At 50.1% G+C, this 18,368-nt stretch overlaps 1 protein-coding gene across 3 annotated transcripts; it reads left to right on the top strand.

The window, feature by feature from the left end:
* The first annotated feature begins 1,327 nt into the window (after window positions 1–1,327).
* LOC129147341 (galectin-9B-like) lies at window positions 1,328–13,653 on the top strand. Of its 3 annotated transcripts, XM_054709098.1 has the most exons (7): window positions 1,328–1,420; window positions 5,228–5,319; window positions 8,378–8,579; window positions 9,358–9,468; window positions 10,488–10,583; window positions 12,623–12,658; window positions 13,446–13,653. In XM_054709098.1, exons 1-7 carry the CDS (start codon window positions 1,382–1,384, stop codon window positions 13,470–13,472), a joined length of 603 nt encoding a protein of 200 aa, XP_054565073.1. In that variant the 5' UTR covers window positions 1,328–1,381; the 3' UTR covers window positions 13,473–13,653. The 3 variants fall into 3 exon arrangements, with proteins under 3 accessions (XP_054565073.1, XP_054565075.1, XP_054565074.1); XM_054709100.1 differs by lacking the exon at window positions 9,358–9,468; XM_054709099.1 differs by lacking the exon at window positions 12,623–12,658.
* Window positions 13,654–18,368: the final 4,715 nt, after the last annotated feature.

The following is an 18,368-nucleotide window of genomic DNA, read 5'->3' as shown; positions in this document are numbered from 1 at the left end:
AAGAAGAAGAAGAAGGAGGAGGAGGAGGAGGAGGAGGAGAGGAGAAATGAACTCCGTCTCTCTAAGTGTTGCTTGGTTCCTCTACGGTTTCTTTCTTGGGCACCTTCTACCAACGTGGCACCTATCTGACCTTTAACTGTTCACTGATAGCTCATTGGTTTTCTCTCTAGCACATTGCAGGGACCTGCTTGACTTCAGGTAAGTTTATTGTCCCCCCTGCTCTACTTCCAATCTGCTCCTTGGGCCCAGCCTATCATGCTAGTCTCCGTTTAATCATTTCCCATAATTCGGTGCTGAAGCCAGTTAAAGGCAGCTCATTTAATGTTACCCTGACTTCCACGTCATTTGAATAGACTTCTCTCTGTTGTTTTTTTTAAATCCTCACACAAGGATATTTTTTCCCCATTGATTTTCAGACAGAGTGAAAGGGAAGGAGGGGATGTGAGAAAGAGAAACATCAATTGGTTGCCTCCCACACACACCCCAACTGGAGCTGGGGATTGAACATGCAATGGAGGTGCCTGCCCTTGACTGGGAATGGAACCTGAGACCCTTAGCTTCATCGGCTGATGCTCTAACCACTGAGCAAAACTGGCCAGGGCTCCTCTCCATATTCTACAGCACAGAAAGAAAAGGGAGAGAGGAGGAGAGAGGGAAAGGAGAAGAAAGATGTAAATTCACTGAGAGGGAACTCAGAAGCTCCCTGGGCACCACTATAGCGGATATCATAACATCCATTATGAGGTTTTCTATTTGTGAACCACCTTTTTCTACATGATGATGTATTCATAAGAGGAATAGAATTTTAAAGGAGAGAAATACCTTTTTGTGAATCTAACTGTCCTCATAGAGGTCAGGCTGCCACTAGTGAGCCCTGTGACCTTGGACATGTCTCTGAGCCTCGGTTTCTCTGTGTGTAAAGTGAGTATAACCAGGCCTTCCAGCACCACCACCGCCCCTCCCTATGTGGCCCTGTCAAGTAGCCCATTGTTTTCAGGACATTGTGACTCAGCATGCTTTAGGTGACACAGCCATCAGGAGTCACAGCCATACACCCACAGACAGCAGCCTCTGAAACTCGCTGTCACGTAAGTGGCCAGACTCTGAGAACCTGTACACGAACCAAAAACGATTCAGAGAGGAAGGAAAAGTCAGTGGAGTGGGAGTGTCTACTTACCTGTCCCTGAGTCCCATCCTGGCCCCTTCTCCCCGAGCACTTTCCCTTTCTCTTTCTCTAAATCCACTTCCTCTTACTCCTGGCTCCTCCCCATGGAATAACTGCCAAATAGCTTTGTTTTCTGTTTCAGAGTAAAGTCCTCTCTGGGCAGAGAACTGACTGGCTGGTGTGAGGAGCAGCCGTGACCACAGAGGTGGTGGAGAGATGGCCCCCAGCAGCGACCTGCTTTCCTTTGTGAATCCGGTGAGTTCCAGGCAGTGGGCACAGGCGATGCTGCAGGGCTGACTGGCTGCCTTGCAAGGAAGCCGCTCTGGGTCTCCTAGGAAACCAGACTGGGGTGGCAGAGGGTGCATGGGGGGCTGACATGCCCGATGGGGCAATCCTGACACAACCTCTGCCCCAGGCGGTCTCACCTGCCTCTCAGGACCCAGGGATGATAATCACCCGCAGTGGTGCATTGCACAGATGGTGCTGAGCTCCCTCTGGGCGCCTGTCCTGTCCTGGGTGCTGAGGGCAGAAGGGCACTGGTCAGCACTGGAAGAGTGGGGCTTTGTTGGAATGAAAGGGGAAGTCAGCAGGGCTTCCGGGGAGACCAGCAGCCTGGCCTGGGCACTGACTTAGGAGATGGCCTCCCTGGGTTCAGCCGTTTCCTAGCTGGGTGACCTCAGGCGAGCTGCTTTTCCCTGTCTGGGCCTCAGTTTCCACATCTGTAAAATAGGGGTAATCCTTGAGTTGCCCCCCAGGATTGGGGTAAGGATGGAGGTAGCATATCTAGGGTGTTTGAAAGGTGCCTGGCACGAGGTGGGGCATCTAGAAGTGTTGAGCATGATTAGGAGTCTGGGCAGCAGGGAAACCTCCTGAGGGGTGTCTGCTCCCTGGGGGTGAGCTATCAAGGGCAGGTCCAGGGTGTGTGCAGAGGGGCCCTCAGGGGAGTGAGGGAGGAGGGCTGCCCTGCAGTGCGGGATGCAAAGGGCAGCCTTTCCCACCGTTTGGCCTCAGGTGTGGGCCCTGTCTGGGTGGCCGTGTGTAAACCCTGAGCTGTATTATCCCCACGCCATCCATGAGAACCTGAGGCTCAGAGACGTTGAGGCCACTTACCAGATGTCCCAGATGGTGGAGAAGGAGGTGCCTTGATTCCCCCAGGAGGGGAGGTGCCCACGGGAGAGCAGTAATGGGGGAGGCAGGCAGGTGGCAGCCCAGGCCCAGGAGGTCACTGAGCCCTGGACCGGCCCCGTGGAAGCCTCTCCCAGCCTCGGCAAGCAGTTTCCCGAGGGCCGGGAGGTGGATGACAGGGCCCGTCCTGGGTGGGGCTGGGGTAGGCGGTGGGCGGCAGCACGGCGCTCAGGGGGAAGCTGCCTGGGCCTCACACTCCAACCGCCTCGGCAGGGGCCCTGGCATGGCCCTGGGCTCACCTTGAAAGGGCTCTGGAGATGGAGCTGCAGAAGGTGGGCCAGACCCCGTTGGTGCCTCAAGTGTGTGTGGGGAGGAGGATGGGGGGGGGGGGGGCGGCGGCGAGGCTCAGGGTCAGAAGTTGTCACCTTAGGCTCATTAAGATGGGGGATCCCAGACCTCCTTCTAGGCCCTGACACTTTCTTATCATGGTGACTGGTTTGTACTTTTCTGTCCTTGGGTTCAAAAGCTCCCAGTGATTATACAAATCAGAGGGAAGTCCCGCAGGGGCAGCAGAGAGCGCAAACAGGGCCTTGGTGCCCTGGCAGGTGCTCCATTGGTTGGCGTGTCCTCCTGATCACCAAAAGGTTGTGGGATTGGTCCCCTATCGGGGTGCATTCCGGAGGGAATGGATCTCTCTCTCTCTCTCTCTCTCTCTCTCTCTCTCTCTCTCTCTCTCTCTTTCTCTCTCTCTCCCTCTCCTTTCCTCTCTAAAATTAAAAACCATATCATTGGGTGAGGATAAAACAAACAAATAAAAAAAAAAACCAACCAGGGCTTTGGTGTCAGACAGAAAGGACGGTGGGTGGAGTCCCTACAGGCGCCAGACACACCCGTCCACCCCACAGAGTCACTCTCTCCCCGGTGACCCAGTGATTTCCAGAAGTCAGGAGTGACCTCCCTCTTCCTCCAAAGTGTGCCAGGAAGATCGCACAGCCTGGCTGTTCCGCTGACCAGCTGAACACCATGAGGGTCTGTCTCGGGGCCTCACCCCCATTCCTTGCCCAAGCCCCTCCGGCCGCATCTGGCCCAGCCTCCTCAGAGGCCAGGGTGGGAGCTGGAACCACACGCAGGACAGGACTCGCTGTTTGGTTGGGGAGCCCTCAGGGAGCCAGGAGCCAGGATGTCTGTGCTTCATCCTGAGAAGCAGCCTGTGTGGGCTTCACAGCATGGGTGCTGGGATCCACACCCACTCTCTTACGGACCAGCTGGGTGGCTTTGGGCACGTTACCAGACCTTCTGTGCTCAGTTATCTCATCTGTAGAGGGGGCCCTGATAATGGCCAGGGCTGTTGCCAGGATAACTAGGAACAGCCAGGGAAATGGGCCCCAGAAGCTCCTCAGAACCCTTGGGGCAGCAGCCTCTTTGGCTGAAAGGCTCCCACTGGCCCGCAGTGAGCCCTGTGTGCCAGCTGTGGCTGGGTGCCCGCTGGAGACACTGGGCCTCCAGAAGGAGGCTGCGCACCCTCTGGCCTGGGGGCCTGGCTCTGCCGTCTGACCCTCCAGAGAGGAAGAGGAGGAAAGAGTCCTCAGCCTCCGGGCCTGGCCAGGAGCTGAGAGCAAGCTCTGACCCAGCAGAGGGGTTAATCCATCTCAATTAATTACTTAGAGCTGAGAGGACGCTATCCCTTTAAATGAGAGAGATGGCATCTACTTTGTCATAGACTCTGCCACTCCTTATTGCCCCTTACCTGACAATCTCCCTCATACACATCACCTGCCTGACTCCTACAAGCATTTCAGTTCTATAGGGAGTTGGCTTAAAGGAGAAGTTAGAGAAGACGTTAACTACTAGAGAAATGTGAGGATTGACTAGGAGCTGCAAGTTATCTCCTAGGTTAATGCAGGTTAAGTGCACATCAGATAAAAGGCATCCTGGAGGTTAGCTTAAAAGTCAAGAAGAAACGAATTTTGGAATTTTGCTCAGAGAGACCAAGAGGGAAGGGGATGGTAGAGACCCCTACTACGTGCCAGTCTCTTCCCCAGCCCTTTTCTCACTAAATCATTGATCTTACCCAGAAGGTAAGATTTATCCCTATGTTACAGATGAGGAAACTGAGGCAAAAGAGGCTACATAAGCTTCCTGAGGTCACTCAGGAAACGAGCAGCAGAATTAGGCTCCAAACCTGGATGGTGCCTGGCTCTGAAACGATGCAGCCTCACCATAACCACTGTTCCTTCCAAGTGGCCCGGGAAGGGCCTTTGACAAAGTGGGCTCTCTGGGGCCTAGGAGGCATGCAGACACCTCACTAGGGCCTCGGAGGTTGCCCAGGGCCTGGGGAGGGACTGGGGAGCAGGAGCAGGAGAGGAGGAGGCTGCCCCGAGGCTGCAGAGCATCAGGACCAGGTGCTACCTGAGGTGGCTGAGAGGGTAAAGGTCATGGTCACACTGTTCAGTGGTGGGGTGGGCAGGAGACTGCCTTCTTCTTGGCCTTCTCAGGGGAGCCGAAGGTTTATCCTTTAGGATAGGCTGCTGGCCTCCTTGGTCCCTTGGGTTTCTGAGTTTTCAACCAGGGCTCTGGGGCCTTTGCCAGGAGCCCCTCTCACTACCCTGGTTCCTCCCCCTCTCAGAGCCACGTTCATGCTACTTCCTCCTCTGGAAAGCTGCTACTTCCCCTTCAGAGAGCTCAGCTCTGGGTTACTTCGTCTCAGAGCCCAGTGGTCTCCTTATCAGTCTCAGAAGGAACGTGTAACTCCCCGGATTCAGGTCTAATTCCTCACAGGCCTGGAAGATCCAAGAGACTGAGACTCCATATGCCCAGTTCACAGCTGAATCCGGCCCCTGGCGTGTTGCCTGACACACCAGGCCGGCCACTAGCAAGTGCCTGAGGGATCAGACAGAGGGAGCCGGGCCCTAACTGACTTCCTTCTTCTCCCTGCAGGTTGTCCCCCTCTCTAGGGCCACACAAGGGGGCCTCCAGTATGGACATCAAATCACTGTCAAAGGGATGTTTCTTCAGTCCTGTGGAACCAGGTACCTGGAAGTGTTCCTCTCCAGCCTTGAACCTTAGCGAAATGTCCACTGTCTGCTCAGGGTGGTTCACCCGACACTCTCCACGCTGCCTGTGCCTCGCTCAGGGAATGCTGGATGTGTAGGGCCTGGCCCCTATGAACACTGCATGGTACCCCTGCCCTCTCAGTAGAATCTGGACACCATTAACGTAGACTCCCCATAGGCACAGGGAGAGCAGGAGCTCAGTCTAAGGCCAGCCCTGGGGCAGGTTGGGGCTAGGGTTGAATTTTGCACAGGAAGACCCAGAGATGCAAAATGATGCCTCCTTTATTTCCTGTAACGGCCTTCATTCACGTTGAAGCCCTCATTTGGCTGATGTGGTAATCTTTTTTTACCTATATCTTTTTTAATTTAAAATCTTTATTGTTAAAAGTATGACATGTGTCTCCTCCCCCAACCCCCCATTGACCTCTCCCTAGCCACCCCCAACCCCCTGCACATGCCCTCATCCCCCTACTGTCTGTGTGCATTGGTTATGCTTATATGCACACATACAAGTCCTTTGGTTGTTCTCTTACCCGCCTCCCACATCCTCCCCTGTGTTCCCTCTGAGGTTTGACGGTCTGATCAATGCTTCTATGTCTCTGGATCTATTTTTGTTCATCAGTTTATGTTCATTATATTCCACAAGTGAGTGAGATCATGTGATATTTATCTTTCTCCGACTGGCTTATTTTGCTTAGCATAATGCTCTCCAGGTCCATCCATGATATTCCAAATGGTCAGAGTTCTTTCTTTTTTACTGTAGCATAGTATTCCATTGTGTAGATGTACCACAGTTTTCTAATCCACTCATCTGCTGACGGGCACTTAGGCTGTTTCCAAATCTTACCTATAGTAAATTGTGCTGCTATGAACATACGGGTGCATATATCCTTCTGATTGGTGTTTCTGATTTCTTGGGATATATTCCTAGAAGTGGGATTACTGGGTCAAATGGGAATTCCATTTTTAATGTTTTGAGGAAACTCCATACTGTTTTCCACAGTGGCTGCACCAGTTTGCATTCCCACCAGCAGTGCACAAGGGTTCCTTTTTCTCCACATCCTCACCAGCACTTGTCGTTTGTTGATTTGTTGATAGACATTCTGACAGGTGTGAGATAGTATCTCATTGTCGTTTTGATTTGTATCTTCCTGATGATTAGTGACTTAGAGCATGTTTTCATATGTCTTTTGGCCTTCTGTATGTCCTCTTTTGAAAAGTGTCTATTTAGGTCCTTTGCCAATTTTTTGACTGAATTGTTTATCTTCCTTTTGTTAAGTTGTAAGAGTTCCCTATAAATTTTGGAGGTTAAAGAATACCCTTCAACATTTCATGTAATACTGGTTTGTTGGTGATGAACTCCTTTAGCTTTTTCTTGTCTGTGAAGCTCTTATTCTCATCTTCAATTCTAAGTGATAGCTTTGCTGGGTAAAGTAATCTTGGTTGTACTTAAAATATTTAAATTTGCCATCAAATGTAATTTTTCAGAAATATATTTGTATTGATTTCAGAGGGGGAAGGGAGAGAAGAGAGAGAGATAGAAATATCAACGATGAGAGAGAATCATTGATCTGCTGCCTCCTGCATGCCCCCTACCGAGGACTGAGCCCACAACCCAGGCATATGCCCTTGACTCGAATGGAACCCGGGAGCCTTCAGTCTCCAGGCCAATGCTTTATCCACTGAGCCAAACTCCCTAGGGCTCAAATGTAATTTGATCTCTTTCTGTTTCAAGTTCCTTCCTGGAAAATACTAAGTCATTTCAAAATACAAACATCTTCTCAGCACTGTTTCCTACCCAAGAGGGGACTTTGGGGAACAGGGAAGAGCTTGTACATCTTCCCAGAGGCTGGAAAGCCCTTTAATACTCCAACAAGCCTGGATGCCCTCTGCTGAGGTCCAGGTGGTGTGGAGGTGTGGGGCTCTTGCCTGATTTGGGTGGGGCTCTGCAAGAATTGAATAGAATGTCTATCTAGGGTCACCTCTGAGCTTGGTTCAGAGCCTGGCCCTGTGGGGGGGGGGGGGTGCAGAAGACACCAAAGCGGGTGGGGGCTTCCCTGAGTGCTGTGCATTAGTTGGGGACACCAGAGTGACCCCAAGAAGCAGGCTATGAACCATGCTCATGCTGAGCTCAGGGAAGGCAGGAGTAGATAGTGACTCCTCAGATTGGGACTGGTTTTAGGACAGGTGCCTGGGAAAGGGCAGAACAAACATTTATTGCACCCCTTTCGTGAGCCTGGCTCCTTGGGAAGGTTCTTTTGTTCTAATTCCTCACCTTAGAGCCATAGCTATCCCCAAAGGAAGTTTTGAAGGCAAGGGCTTCCTTCTGGAGAAGGAATTAAAATTTACTTTTGTGGAGACTTCCTGAACACCTCATCAATCATCCCCAAAGGAAGGAAGTCAGCCCTACCCTAGGTGCTTTCATACCAGGGTAGTGTTTTCCAGGTCACCTCCAAAAAGTAACAGTATGAGTTGGGGTCAGGGTGGGACACACACCAACCTCTGATGAGGGACAGACACACATACCAGAAGTTCTCATGCCTGGAGAGACAATATTCATACCCTGCCTCCCCTGTTAGACACCGTCTTTGCAGGTAAACCCCATCAATGTCACATGTTCTCTCCATTTGTTCTCTTCCTTCCCAACTGAGCAGCCGTGGGCTGGCCTCTAACCAGTGCCCACTGGGCATGAGAGGCTCTTGCTTCTGGGCACATTCCTGGATTTGCATCTTCATGTAAAAGTAAAATCAGTTTCCAATACCTATGCATCCTGAGGCTAGAGTCAATATTGTCCTTTACCCAGTTCCTGCTTATTTCTGGAAAGTCACGCTGGAAAGGGCAAAATGCAATAATTACACAAAACACACTAAGCACAAATTAGGTAAACACAAAGGAATGCACAAATGGGATGGGTGCAAACCTGCCTCACAGGTTGTAGGCAAGTTTCCAGAAACTGCCAAGTCAGAGGCACCGGGCCCTCCTGCTCCTGCCTTTGTCAATAAACCAGAACACTGTCTGATTTCCATCCACCTAGGTTTGCTGTGAACTTTCAGACCGGCTTCAGTGACAATGACATTGCCTTCCACTTCAACCCTCGGTTTGAAAAGGGCGGGTATGTGGTCTGTAACACTAAGCAGAAAAAATGGTCTAAGAAGGAGGAGAGGATGATGATAAATCCCTTCCAGATGGGAGTTCCTTTTGAGATCAGCTTCCTGGTGGAGAACTCCGGTTTCCAGGTGAGCAGAATTCTCCTCCCTCCCTCCTGCTGCCTGTCCCCCTGCCCTATCAGGCCTGGAGAAAAGCCTGTAAATAATTACCCAAGCAATGCCATTATAAAGATAAGAGGAGGTTACACACCTGCACCTGCACCTGCAGAGCACCTGTTGCTTCTGTTACCAGGAAATAAGAGCTGCTAAGTCCCCACCTGCTGTTTGGCCTCGGGTCCCAGGTGACTCCCATCCTCTGCTGCAGCCTTGTCCGCTCCAGGTCCTGGACAGCATCTGTTCTTGGTGATGCTGTGGCAGCCCTTCTGCAGGCCCAGGGGTGGCTCAGGGCTGCGGGGTGGAGTCACTGCTCTTGCAGGCAGAGCAGGGCTGCTGGGCCCGGGGAGAGGGATGGCTGTGTCTGTGCTTCTCTGTGTGAAGGGCGCTCCCAGGCCCTCAGGGTGCAACCTGAGGTCCCCTCTCCTCTGCTCCCATGAGCATTTTATGCCCATTGAAATGCACATATTGAAATGGCATCCCAGGTGAGCTGAGAAAGACAAACCTAGAGCAAGAAACAAACAAGAACTCAGAAGCCAAAACTAGAGCCAAGTGGTGACTGGGTTTGGCTGCATTTGGGATCACATGTGTGTTCCTGTACCTGGAGCAGCCTGAAGCCTGGGCCCCCACCTACAGGGCATGGAGGTGAAAACCGGAAAGGCCTTAATTTCTAGAAACAGGGGTCCTAGTGCTCAGGTGTGCTCCCCGCCCTGGTCTGGGACCCCTCTCCTGATATATGCGCTCCTATTGACAGGTGAAGGTGAATGAAAAGGAGTTTACGAAATACATTCACCGCATGCCCTTCCACCGCGTGGACACCATCTCCTTCACTGGTGGTGTGGAAGTGAAACAGATCAGCATTGAGGTTAGATTGTGCATCTGGCACTTGTCCCACCATCTGGGTGGAGGGGCAAGTCTAGCTATGTCTAGGCCCTGTTGTGTGGGTCCAAAAGTTGCAGCCAATCTCTCACTCGGGTGACTCTAGGGGACACTCCTTTTGCTCCCCAATCCCACTCTTCCTGTGTCACTGTCTCTGTCCAGAGCACCTGCCTCAGCTTGACTCTTTCCACTCTTGCCTGTCCCTCTCTACTTCCACCCTGGTTAGGAGGCCATGTGGTTCCAGAAAGAACCCAGCTTGGGAATCACACTGAATCTAGCTCAGATCTCAGCTCTGCCATTGTCATCAGCTGTGGGATCTCAGACAAGTGAGTCTGCCTCTTCCAGCCTCAGTTTCCTCATCTGTGCAAGGGGGACAGTCACAGCCTCCCCGGGAGGTATTGTGTGGGCTCATGAGGTGATATATGTCAGAGATCACGAAATGGCCCCCATGGGCTCACACCAGGGTCTACTGGACCCTCTTTGTGTTTTCCCATTTTTGAATGTGTTGCCGACATCTACAAGGTCAGGAGCAGGTGTGCGTTGTGGAGCTGAGTGCTGGTGATGGCTGCACCACAGTGTGAAGGTACTAAATGCCCCTCCATTGTACTCGTGCAAATGGTGAAGGTGGTAAATTTTATGTGCATTTTACCAAAAATTTTCCAGGTCAGGTGGTACCACATGGAAATCTGAATGTCTCGCTTTTTGTGAAAACTGGGAAGATTGGGGTATGCCTGGCCCACATTCCCACAGGGCCCCCAGGGACCTGGATTAGAGATATTATTTTTACTTTGGTATTTGAGTGTGCTCCTGAGATGGGAAAAGCACACAGTAGGCCCACAACAAATATGAGCTCCTCTTTCTTTGGTCCCATCTCTTATTCTCTCCCTCTCACCTACTCTGTCCCTGCCTGCCTGGCTTTCTCCCTCTTCTCCGGGCCCCTGCCTTTCCACTCCTCCTTGGTCATTAAAGCTTCTCTTCACTCCATGTCGCCTTTTGTTTTAACAGGACACCCGTACACCCTCTGTCCAGAAGATGATCTCTGAGGTGCAATGCAACCCCAGTCCCTTTGGGTCACCTGAGTCGGAAGAGCAGAAACAAAAAGTGAGTTAAACATGGACACCTGGGAGGCTGAGCAGTCAGCAGGAAGGACAGGGGTCTGAGAGAGAGGCTACTTCCAGCCGCAGGCAGCAGGGCGTCTAAGCCCCATCATGTGTACCCAAGGTTCCCCATCTCCATCCACCAGGCATCCAGGTGCCAAAACCTTTTTCAGCAAGGATTCAGGATCTGGTGAAGGGGCTGTGCATAAATGGATAGACTAGACAAGAAATGTAAATTTAGAATGCATGGGAGAACCAGGCAGAAACCTTACTCTCTAGTGGAGTGGCTCCCTGAATCTCTGGACCCATAGCTTTTTATTTACTAGAATATACATTTTACCTTTAGCAAAGCAAACAGACATCAATGGTAAGGTTTGGTAAACAATAAAAGGATTATCTTCTTAGAGGATTGCCTTCAGCCATTCAGCCAACAGCAGGTAATAATATGCTGATTCTCAGCCCTTGCTGAATATCGAAGTCCATCAGCCTTCTGATGGACTTCTGGCATTTATATGTTAACAATTTTTTTTTTTATCTTTGCCTCCAGCATCAAGGTCCCTGATCTGGGAGGCATCTTCCATTCTTCCCTCCCTTCCTTAATATCCCTCCAGTGCACCAACACCTCTTCTTGCTGAAGCCACTGCCTTGGACTAGGCCACCTGATTCCTCACTCCTCACCCCCTCACACTGACCCACTGCCACAGTGAACTTTCCAAAAGCAAATCTAATGGCATCTACTCCCTCCTTAAAAATGCTAAAAGCCCCAAGCTCAATAGGGCTCCAGTTCCCCAACTGGAGGAGCAGAATCCTCCCCAGTCCTGCCCAGCCCACCTCCTGGCTTCCCACCTCACCCACAAAGACCCTCCGTCAGCCTCCACTGCTCACTCCAGGCTCCTTCCGGCCACCAAGCTTTTGCATCTGCTGTCCTGGGGCCAAAAGGATCCTTTGCCACCTCACCCCAGCCAACCCCTAACTGCCCTTCAATGCTCTGCTGAAATGTGGCTCCTCAGGGGAAACTTCCCTGCCTGGCACGTTGTTGGATGCCCCAGCCCCTCCCTGTCTCAATGGACATTTCACAACTCTGCACCATGTCCTGTTATAACTGTATTTACATGTCTGTCTCTGTCACTCCACCCGAACCCGTGAGCTTGGAATTGTGACTTGTCCCTTTGTGTATCCCCAGCACTTTGCACAGTGCCTGGAGTGCAGTAGGGACTGGATCAATGAATGAGGGGTGTGGTTTGCAGTCAGTAGAAGGGGAGACCAGACAGGGAAAGCAGACCAGTCTGCTGGGTGGGGAGGGGCCTCGGGCAGGAACAGGAGCAGGGCCTGGCCCTTCCTTGGCCACTTGAGCAGTGGGGGCAAGGGCAAGGGTGTCTCCCTACCCAGCTTCCTGTGGCCCATCACGCTGCATGGTGGGCCCCTGCCTCCTGCCACACTGACTTTAGGATGGTGGAGCTCCAGGGAGCCTTTGCAGGGCAGCCCGACTTTGGCCCTGGCCTTGGGCGGACAGGGTATGCTGATACACCCAGACCCAACTGGGTACCATTTTGTATTTGATCCCTTGCTACCGGGACAGGCTTGGGCAAGGTGCTTAACCTCTCTGAGCCTGTTCTCTCACTTAGCAAAAGGGAAGCTAAGGATGCCTCCCTCATAAAGCACTGAAGCCAGAGCTTGGCACACAGTAGGCCTCACTAAATACTAGTTTTCACCCTCCTGGTGAAATAGGACATGGCAACTAATGGTTTTGCCTCTGGGAGCTGAGGTGAGCTGTATGTTGTATGTCAGACACATCCTTCTCACTCTCTAGAGGAGCCGGCGGGATGTCCCCTCTCCTCCACCCGCCCTCCCTGTTTGTAACCATAGTTACCTGGATGGTGGGTGAGCATCTGGGCACCACAGGCTCAGGGAGGCTTGCTTGGGAGCAGGAAGGAAGCGAGCGTGAGTCAGTCTGGGAGGCATTTCTGACCAGCGTTCCGGCTGTCATCTCCCCGTCCAGTGGCACCAATATTAACCGCCATTTTTATTTTTCGCCCCTTTCAGCCTCCAAGTTATTGGCAGGCCATCGAGGCTCCCAATGTAAGTCTCTTTGGAAACTCTTCATTTTGGTTCTTCCTGTGGGTTAAAAGGAGGAGGCAGGGCCAGGCATTAGGCCTATGCCACAGGGCGACTGGCCCAGCTGAGGCCAGACCCCTGGGCCACCCTTCTGACCGCGGTGGGGGTGGGGGTGGGGGTTTGAAGGGGGGCAGGGGTGGTTGGCTGGGCTGATAAATTGGGAAACAAGTTGAATTGCCCAAGCCCCTGCCATTCTGTGGACACGATTTACTTCTTCCTGCAAAGTGAAACTATGATAAATTCCCCTGAGAAGGAAGATGGGCCAACAGGCAATTTTCAGAGTCTGGTCTGGGCTCCTGAGAGGATGCCCCACCAGCACTGCTGGGAGGGTGTGTGTTCAGTGGTGCCCTCTGGTGGCAGCTCGCGGTCTTCGCGCTGATGAGAGCAGGTTAAAAACCCCATTTCTTCCTTTCAGACACAAACTGTGGTCCACACAGTGCAGAGCACACCTGGACAGATGTTCCCTGTAAGTCTGCAAGCTCCGTCAGCGCACAACCCCGCTCCCTCCTGCTGGTACAAGTCGGCCGGGAGCCCTGGAGTTAGGGGAGCTGCCTGCGCAGGGGCTGAGGGCAGGTGGCCAGGATGAGGTCTGGGACAATGGCAGGAAGTTGCACCAAGGCTGACAGGAGAGGGAAGGTGAATGGGAGAATCCAGGGGCAGAAGCCTCACACTGGAGCATCCCCTCTAGAGTGCGTGGGGGCCTGGGTGCAGGCGCAATCTCATACTGAATTTCCTTGTCTCTTTTCAACAGAATCCTGTAATCTCCCCAATGGCATAATCAAGCCCCCCTGGGGGCCACCATCTTGAAACAGCAAAGGCCAACCCTTTCCTTTGAATTAGCCAATCGCGAAAGACTGTGCGCCTGAGCTCCAATCAAGAGATGCATCAGGGATTACAGAGCCCAGCAGACCACCTGCTCGGTGTGTGCATACCCTTCTGCATAGAAATAAAGATGCTTGCCTTGCTGCCTGGCTCCCGAGTATGTTTTGTGTTCTACCAGGACCTCTGAGTTGGGGGCTTTGCCTTATTTCTAACAGGTATAAATACTAATACAGTAGAACCTCGGTTCTCAAACTTAAATCATTCTGGAAGGCTGTTGGAATTGTGATTTATTTAAAAACCGAATCAATTTTCCCATTAGACACAATGTAAATTGAATTAATTCATTCCAGATCCGCACATGATTCTCTGTTTTAACCTTTCTTTTATACAGTACATGTCTAATGTACGGTTTAATCTATGAACTCACACTTATTTTCTTTAATGTATCTAACCACCCCCTAATCACGTTCAGCACTTGTTTAGGGGTGTCTTTCAGGAAGTCAGCATGTTGCATCTTCACTTTTTCACTTATCACTGCCTCAGAAATGCTGTCACTGTCTAACTGCTTTTCATTTATCCAAATCAGCAAAAGTTTACTTCTACTTCTTCAACTGCCTGTCATCATGTTTTCTTGTCACAGGCTCAGCAACATTAACACTCTTGATGGCCTCTTAATGTTTTAAAATGGTCCTAATCATCCATTTCACCAGCTAGGAAAGAAAAAAAAAATGCCCACAAAAATATTCACAGCACGATTTCTTGAGAGGTTAACAACAGGAGGTTTAGGGGGAAACTGATACTCATTCTCTCCTTTGTTTGTGACCTAAGAGATGCTTTTTGTCCTGCTGAGACCTCAGGGTTGTCGGGTTGAGAACCAAATCTTGTTCAACAGGAAGACATTTTCCCCCTGAACATCTTGGTAGAGAACTGGATTCCTCTAAGACCTCTGAGAAGGTCTGATTGTATTGCATTGCTTCACCTACACCAGAGGCCTGATGAACCACATCTGTCTCCCTACAGTCACCAGGGCATCTCTTGTTAGAAATGCTCTTCACCAGTGTCTCGGGGATAAAATAGATGCTTGAAAATGGATCCACAAGGCACTCTACTTCTGCAGAAGGGTGCAATGCCCCAGCAACAATATGGTGGGCAAGCACAAAGAACAGACAGTCCGTCTCTGATCCCTGATGTGTGACTGCACCACACCCTGATTGGCTTAAGGGCATGGTTTCACAATCTATCACGAATGTCTAACTTCAGAAGGGCAGCCCAAGTTACAAGTGGGGGCCGTTTCCAAGGCCTGCCTGGAAATGGTGCAAAATGATGTCTTGTCTCCGACAGGAATGTCTGCGGTTTTGACTACCTGTTAGACTTGAACTGTCTGCCAGGAAATGGGGGAGAGCTATGTCTTTGTCTTTCGAGGAAGGGAGGCCTGGGTGGATTTGAGTACAAAATAAAGGGTTATAAAAAAAAAGAAATGAAGTGAATATCTAAACTATAGCTTTGATAGGAAAAACTTCCTAATTCTTACATCTCTGCCCCCTCATCTCAGAGTGTCAGGCTCTCTCACGTTCTCCAGGACATTGGGGTGCAATGCCAGACTTTGCTCCTCTGACCCCAGCTTTCTGATTTTGGCCACTCTCCCTAGGGGGACACATTCCTGATGGTGTCATTATCACTGAGGAAGCTAAGGCCAGGGAGCTAGTCCTATGGCTGGCAGGCCTGAGATGGTAGATTTCACTAGTTCACCTCTCCTCCTGCCTGTCACCCTGTGCTGTGCTCTCCATAAGGACGGAGAGCCTCCCCTTAGGACGTTCTGGAGCCAATAAAACCCCTTGAAAAATCAGCCTGGCATCCTGCTTCCAGAGTTCCCCACAGCCACACCAGGTGAGTGAGGAAGGCCCAGGAACTCAAGATATTTTGGGAACCTTGAGAAGAGAGGAATTCACTCAAATCTATAGGTATCCCAGGTGAAATCGGATGGTACGTACTTGGTTGGGCTGCCTGGCTTCAGAAATATTCTAAAAAGCCCCATCTGAGATTCCTTATGAAAAATTCTAGCACCCTCTGGATATCAGAATTCTAGTCCTGTTAGTTGTCCTTGAGATTTTTATCTTCTACCTGTACACTGGCCCAGATCCTGAATTCTTCTCGTTTTCCCCAACATTTGACTACAACTCTCCAAACCAACGTTTCCAATTTCCACCCCCACTCCTCCGACTTGGAATCCTGGAGAACGAACACTGCCCTTTTCCTGAAGCCACGGAAGCTGAAGCTGGACAACTTGATATAAACTTCAGAGAAGTCAACACAGCACATGTATGGACAATCCTCGAGTCTAGAGACAGTCACACTGCAAACTAAGAGCAGCTGTCGGCATTGCCAGTGCCTGCCCTCTCTCCCTCTAAACACGCTGGAGCCAGACAGCTGGGCATCGTCTTCACTGGCTCACTCCAGACTCAGAGCGGGTGCACAGTCTTCTCCCAGCGTTAACCTGTGTTTCCACAGAAACGCCTTAGGAAACACCCGATAGCTTTAGCCATAGTCCTAATTTCGGGAGCCCAACTGCATAACTGAAATGAGTTTAATTAAACTGACCTATTGTCAGGACCAAGAGATGCGTTCCTTGAGATGGAGCAATCTATCTGCTTAACTTCTGAGACTTCCCTGGAAAGTTTCAAAGGCAGGACTGAAGGGGGAAAAAACTCCCCACCCTCCAACTATGTGTCTTTGGCATATGTATTATTTAAACGGGTTATTTTTAAGACGTAGAAAATTCAGGAAAAGTTTTAAACGTCCTCTGCCCTCCAACTGCTTAAGAGAATTGGGATAGGGAGGAAGAGAGCTCTTACCAAAGACGGCCTCTATTTATACTAGAAAGACTTCTCTGCCTGGCGTGGCAAACATGGTAAATCAAACATTTGTTCTTCCCATCTCCCTGGGAATTGTCTTCCTTCCCTGGGAAGTCCCAGGCCCCTCCCCTTCCCCTGACCTTAGGGCAGCCTATGAGCCTCAACTGTCTGACTGCCTGTGGGCCTCATATTCTTATGGAGCCCTTGTACATGCAAAATTGTATTTGGTTTTTCTCCTGTTGATCTGTCTCACATCAATTTAATGATAAGGTAGGGGAAAATGTTCCCTCTCTGACATGTCACTTCCATCCATCCACAAATCTTTTTTCAACTTACAAAACTGAAACCCTGTAGCTATTAACAACAAATCGTTTCCCACTCCCCCCAGATCCTGGAAACCACCAGTCTCCTTCCTTTTCCATACGTTTGACTGCGCCAGGGACCCCATAGGAGAGGAGCCATCCAGTATTTGTCTTTTGTGTCTGGCTTATTTCACTTAGCGTAGTGCCCTCCATGCTCATCCGCGATGTAGCATGAGTCAGCACTTCTCTCCTTCTTGGAGAGCCCAGGTGGGTGAAGAGGGCACAGCGAGTCAAGTCACAGCTGCAAAACCGGTGAGAAGGGTGTCCTGCTGGGCATCGACCATCAGCACACAAACCAGTTTTAAAATGTCACATTTGCCTGGCGGGTGTGGCTCAATGGTTGAATATCGACCCAGGAACCAAGAAGTCAATGGTTCCATTCCAGGTCAGGGGCACATGTCCGGGTTGAGAGCTCAGACCCCAGTGGGGGGGGTTATGTGCAGGATGCAGCCAATTGATGATGTTTCTCTGTCATTGATGTTTCTGTCTCTCTATCTCTCTACCTTCCTCTTTCTCTATAAAAACATATTTTTTTAAAGTCACATTTGATATCATATCTACTGAAGATGTGGGCATCTTTGATGTCAAATCCAGATTCCTGGGTGTTGAGATGAAGAAGGTGCAGCTCCATATTCGGGATTTGCTTGAGATGCCATCTCAAGGAGTAGCTTTAAGGGAAATGTTTGATGAGGTTAAAGTGAATGTAAACTTTTGCATATACCTGCTGAACAAGAAAGTCCATGACCCAGCTGGTGTGGTTCAGTGGTTGAGCATCGACCTATTAACCAGGTGATCAGGGTTTGATTCCTGGTCAGGACACATGCCCAGGTTGTGAGCTAGATCCCTAGCTGTGGGAGGGGCATGCTGGAGGTACCCAATCATCCTTCATCATTGATTCTCCATCATTGATGTTACTATCTATCTCTCTCTTCTCTCCCTTTCTCTCTGAAATCAATAAAAATATATATTTTTAAAACCCCCGAAATTTCATGGAAAGTGAAATGCCTGTGGAAATTCCATAGATTTTTGTATCACCTGGATTAAGAAATAAATCTGTCGTCCTAGCCAGTTTGGCTCAGTGGATGGAGCATTGGCCTGTGGACTGAAGGGTCCTGGGTTCGATTCAGGCCAGGGGCACATGCCTAGGTTTCGGGCTCGATCCCCAGTAGGGGGCGTGCAGTAGGCAGCTGATCAATTATTCTCTCTCATCATTGATGTTTCTATCTCTCTCTACCCCTCTCCCTTCCTCTCTAAAATCAATAAAATAATTTAAAAAAAGAGAAGTGAATCTGTTCAGTATTTTTGTTTTTAAACATGATTGCAATCACTGCTTACAAAAATTTTATATTTTTATAAAAGAAGACCAAAACTGTTCAGAAGAATGTACCTTTTTGGTCATTTGATACTACAGCACAGTGATACACAAAATGAATGACTCTAAACACTTCCACATATACTGTGGAACTGGTACTCTGATTTAAAACTTAGAGCATTCTGTGATTTGTTTTAAAGTAGGGAAAAATGAATTAACTGACTAGAGACAAATGTGTAAGCCTATTTTCTTATGAAAAGCATTTGTGTCCCATTTGAATGATGTAATTCTTCATAGATTTTTTTTAATTTGTGGAGAAATGGAAA

Source organism: Eptesicus fuscus, chromosome 20 (genome assembly GCF_027574615.1).
Source record: "Eptesicus fuscus isolate TK198812 chromosome 20, DD_ASM_mEF_20220401, whole genome shotgun sequence".
Classification (NCBI taxonomy): domain Eukaryota; kingdom Metazoa; phylum Chordata; class Mammalia; order Chiroptera; family Vespertilionidae; genus Eptesicus; species Eptesicus fuscus.
The sequence above is the reverse complement of the archived record's forward strand: the minus strand, read 5'-3'. Positions and strand labels throughout refer to the sequence as shown.

Bases quoted from the DNA above. Each gene is read 5' to 3' on its own strand.
- LOC129147341 (XM_054709098.1), top strand. From the start codon at position 1,382: ATGGCCCCCAGCAGCGACCTGCTTTCCTTTGTGAATCCG. The intron at 1,421-5,227 runs GTGAGTTCCAGG...TTCTCCCTGCAG, and splicing joins TGCTTTCCTTTGTGAATCCG to GTTGTCCCCCTCTCTAGGGC. The intron at 8,580-9,357 runs GTGAGCAGAATT...TCCTATTGACAG, and splicing joins TGGAGAACTCCGGTTTCCAG to GTGAAGGTGAATGAAAAGGA.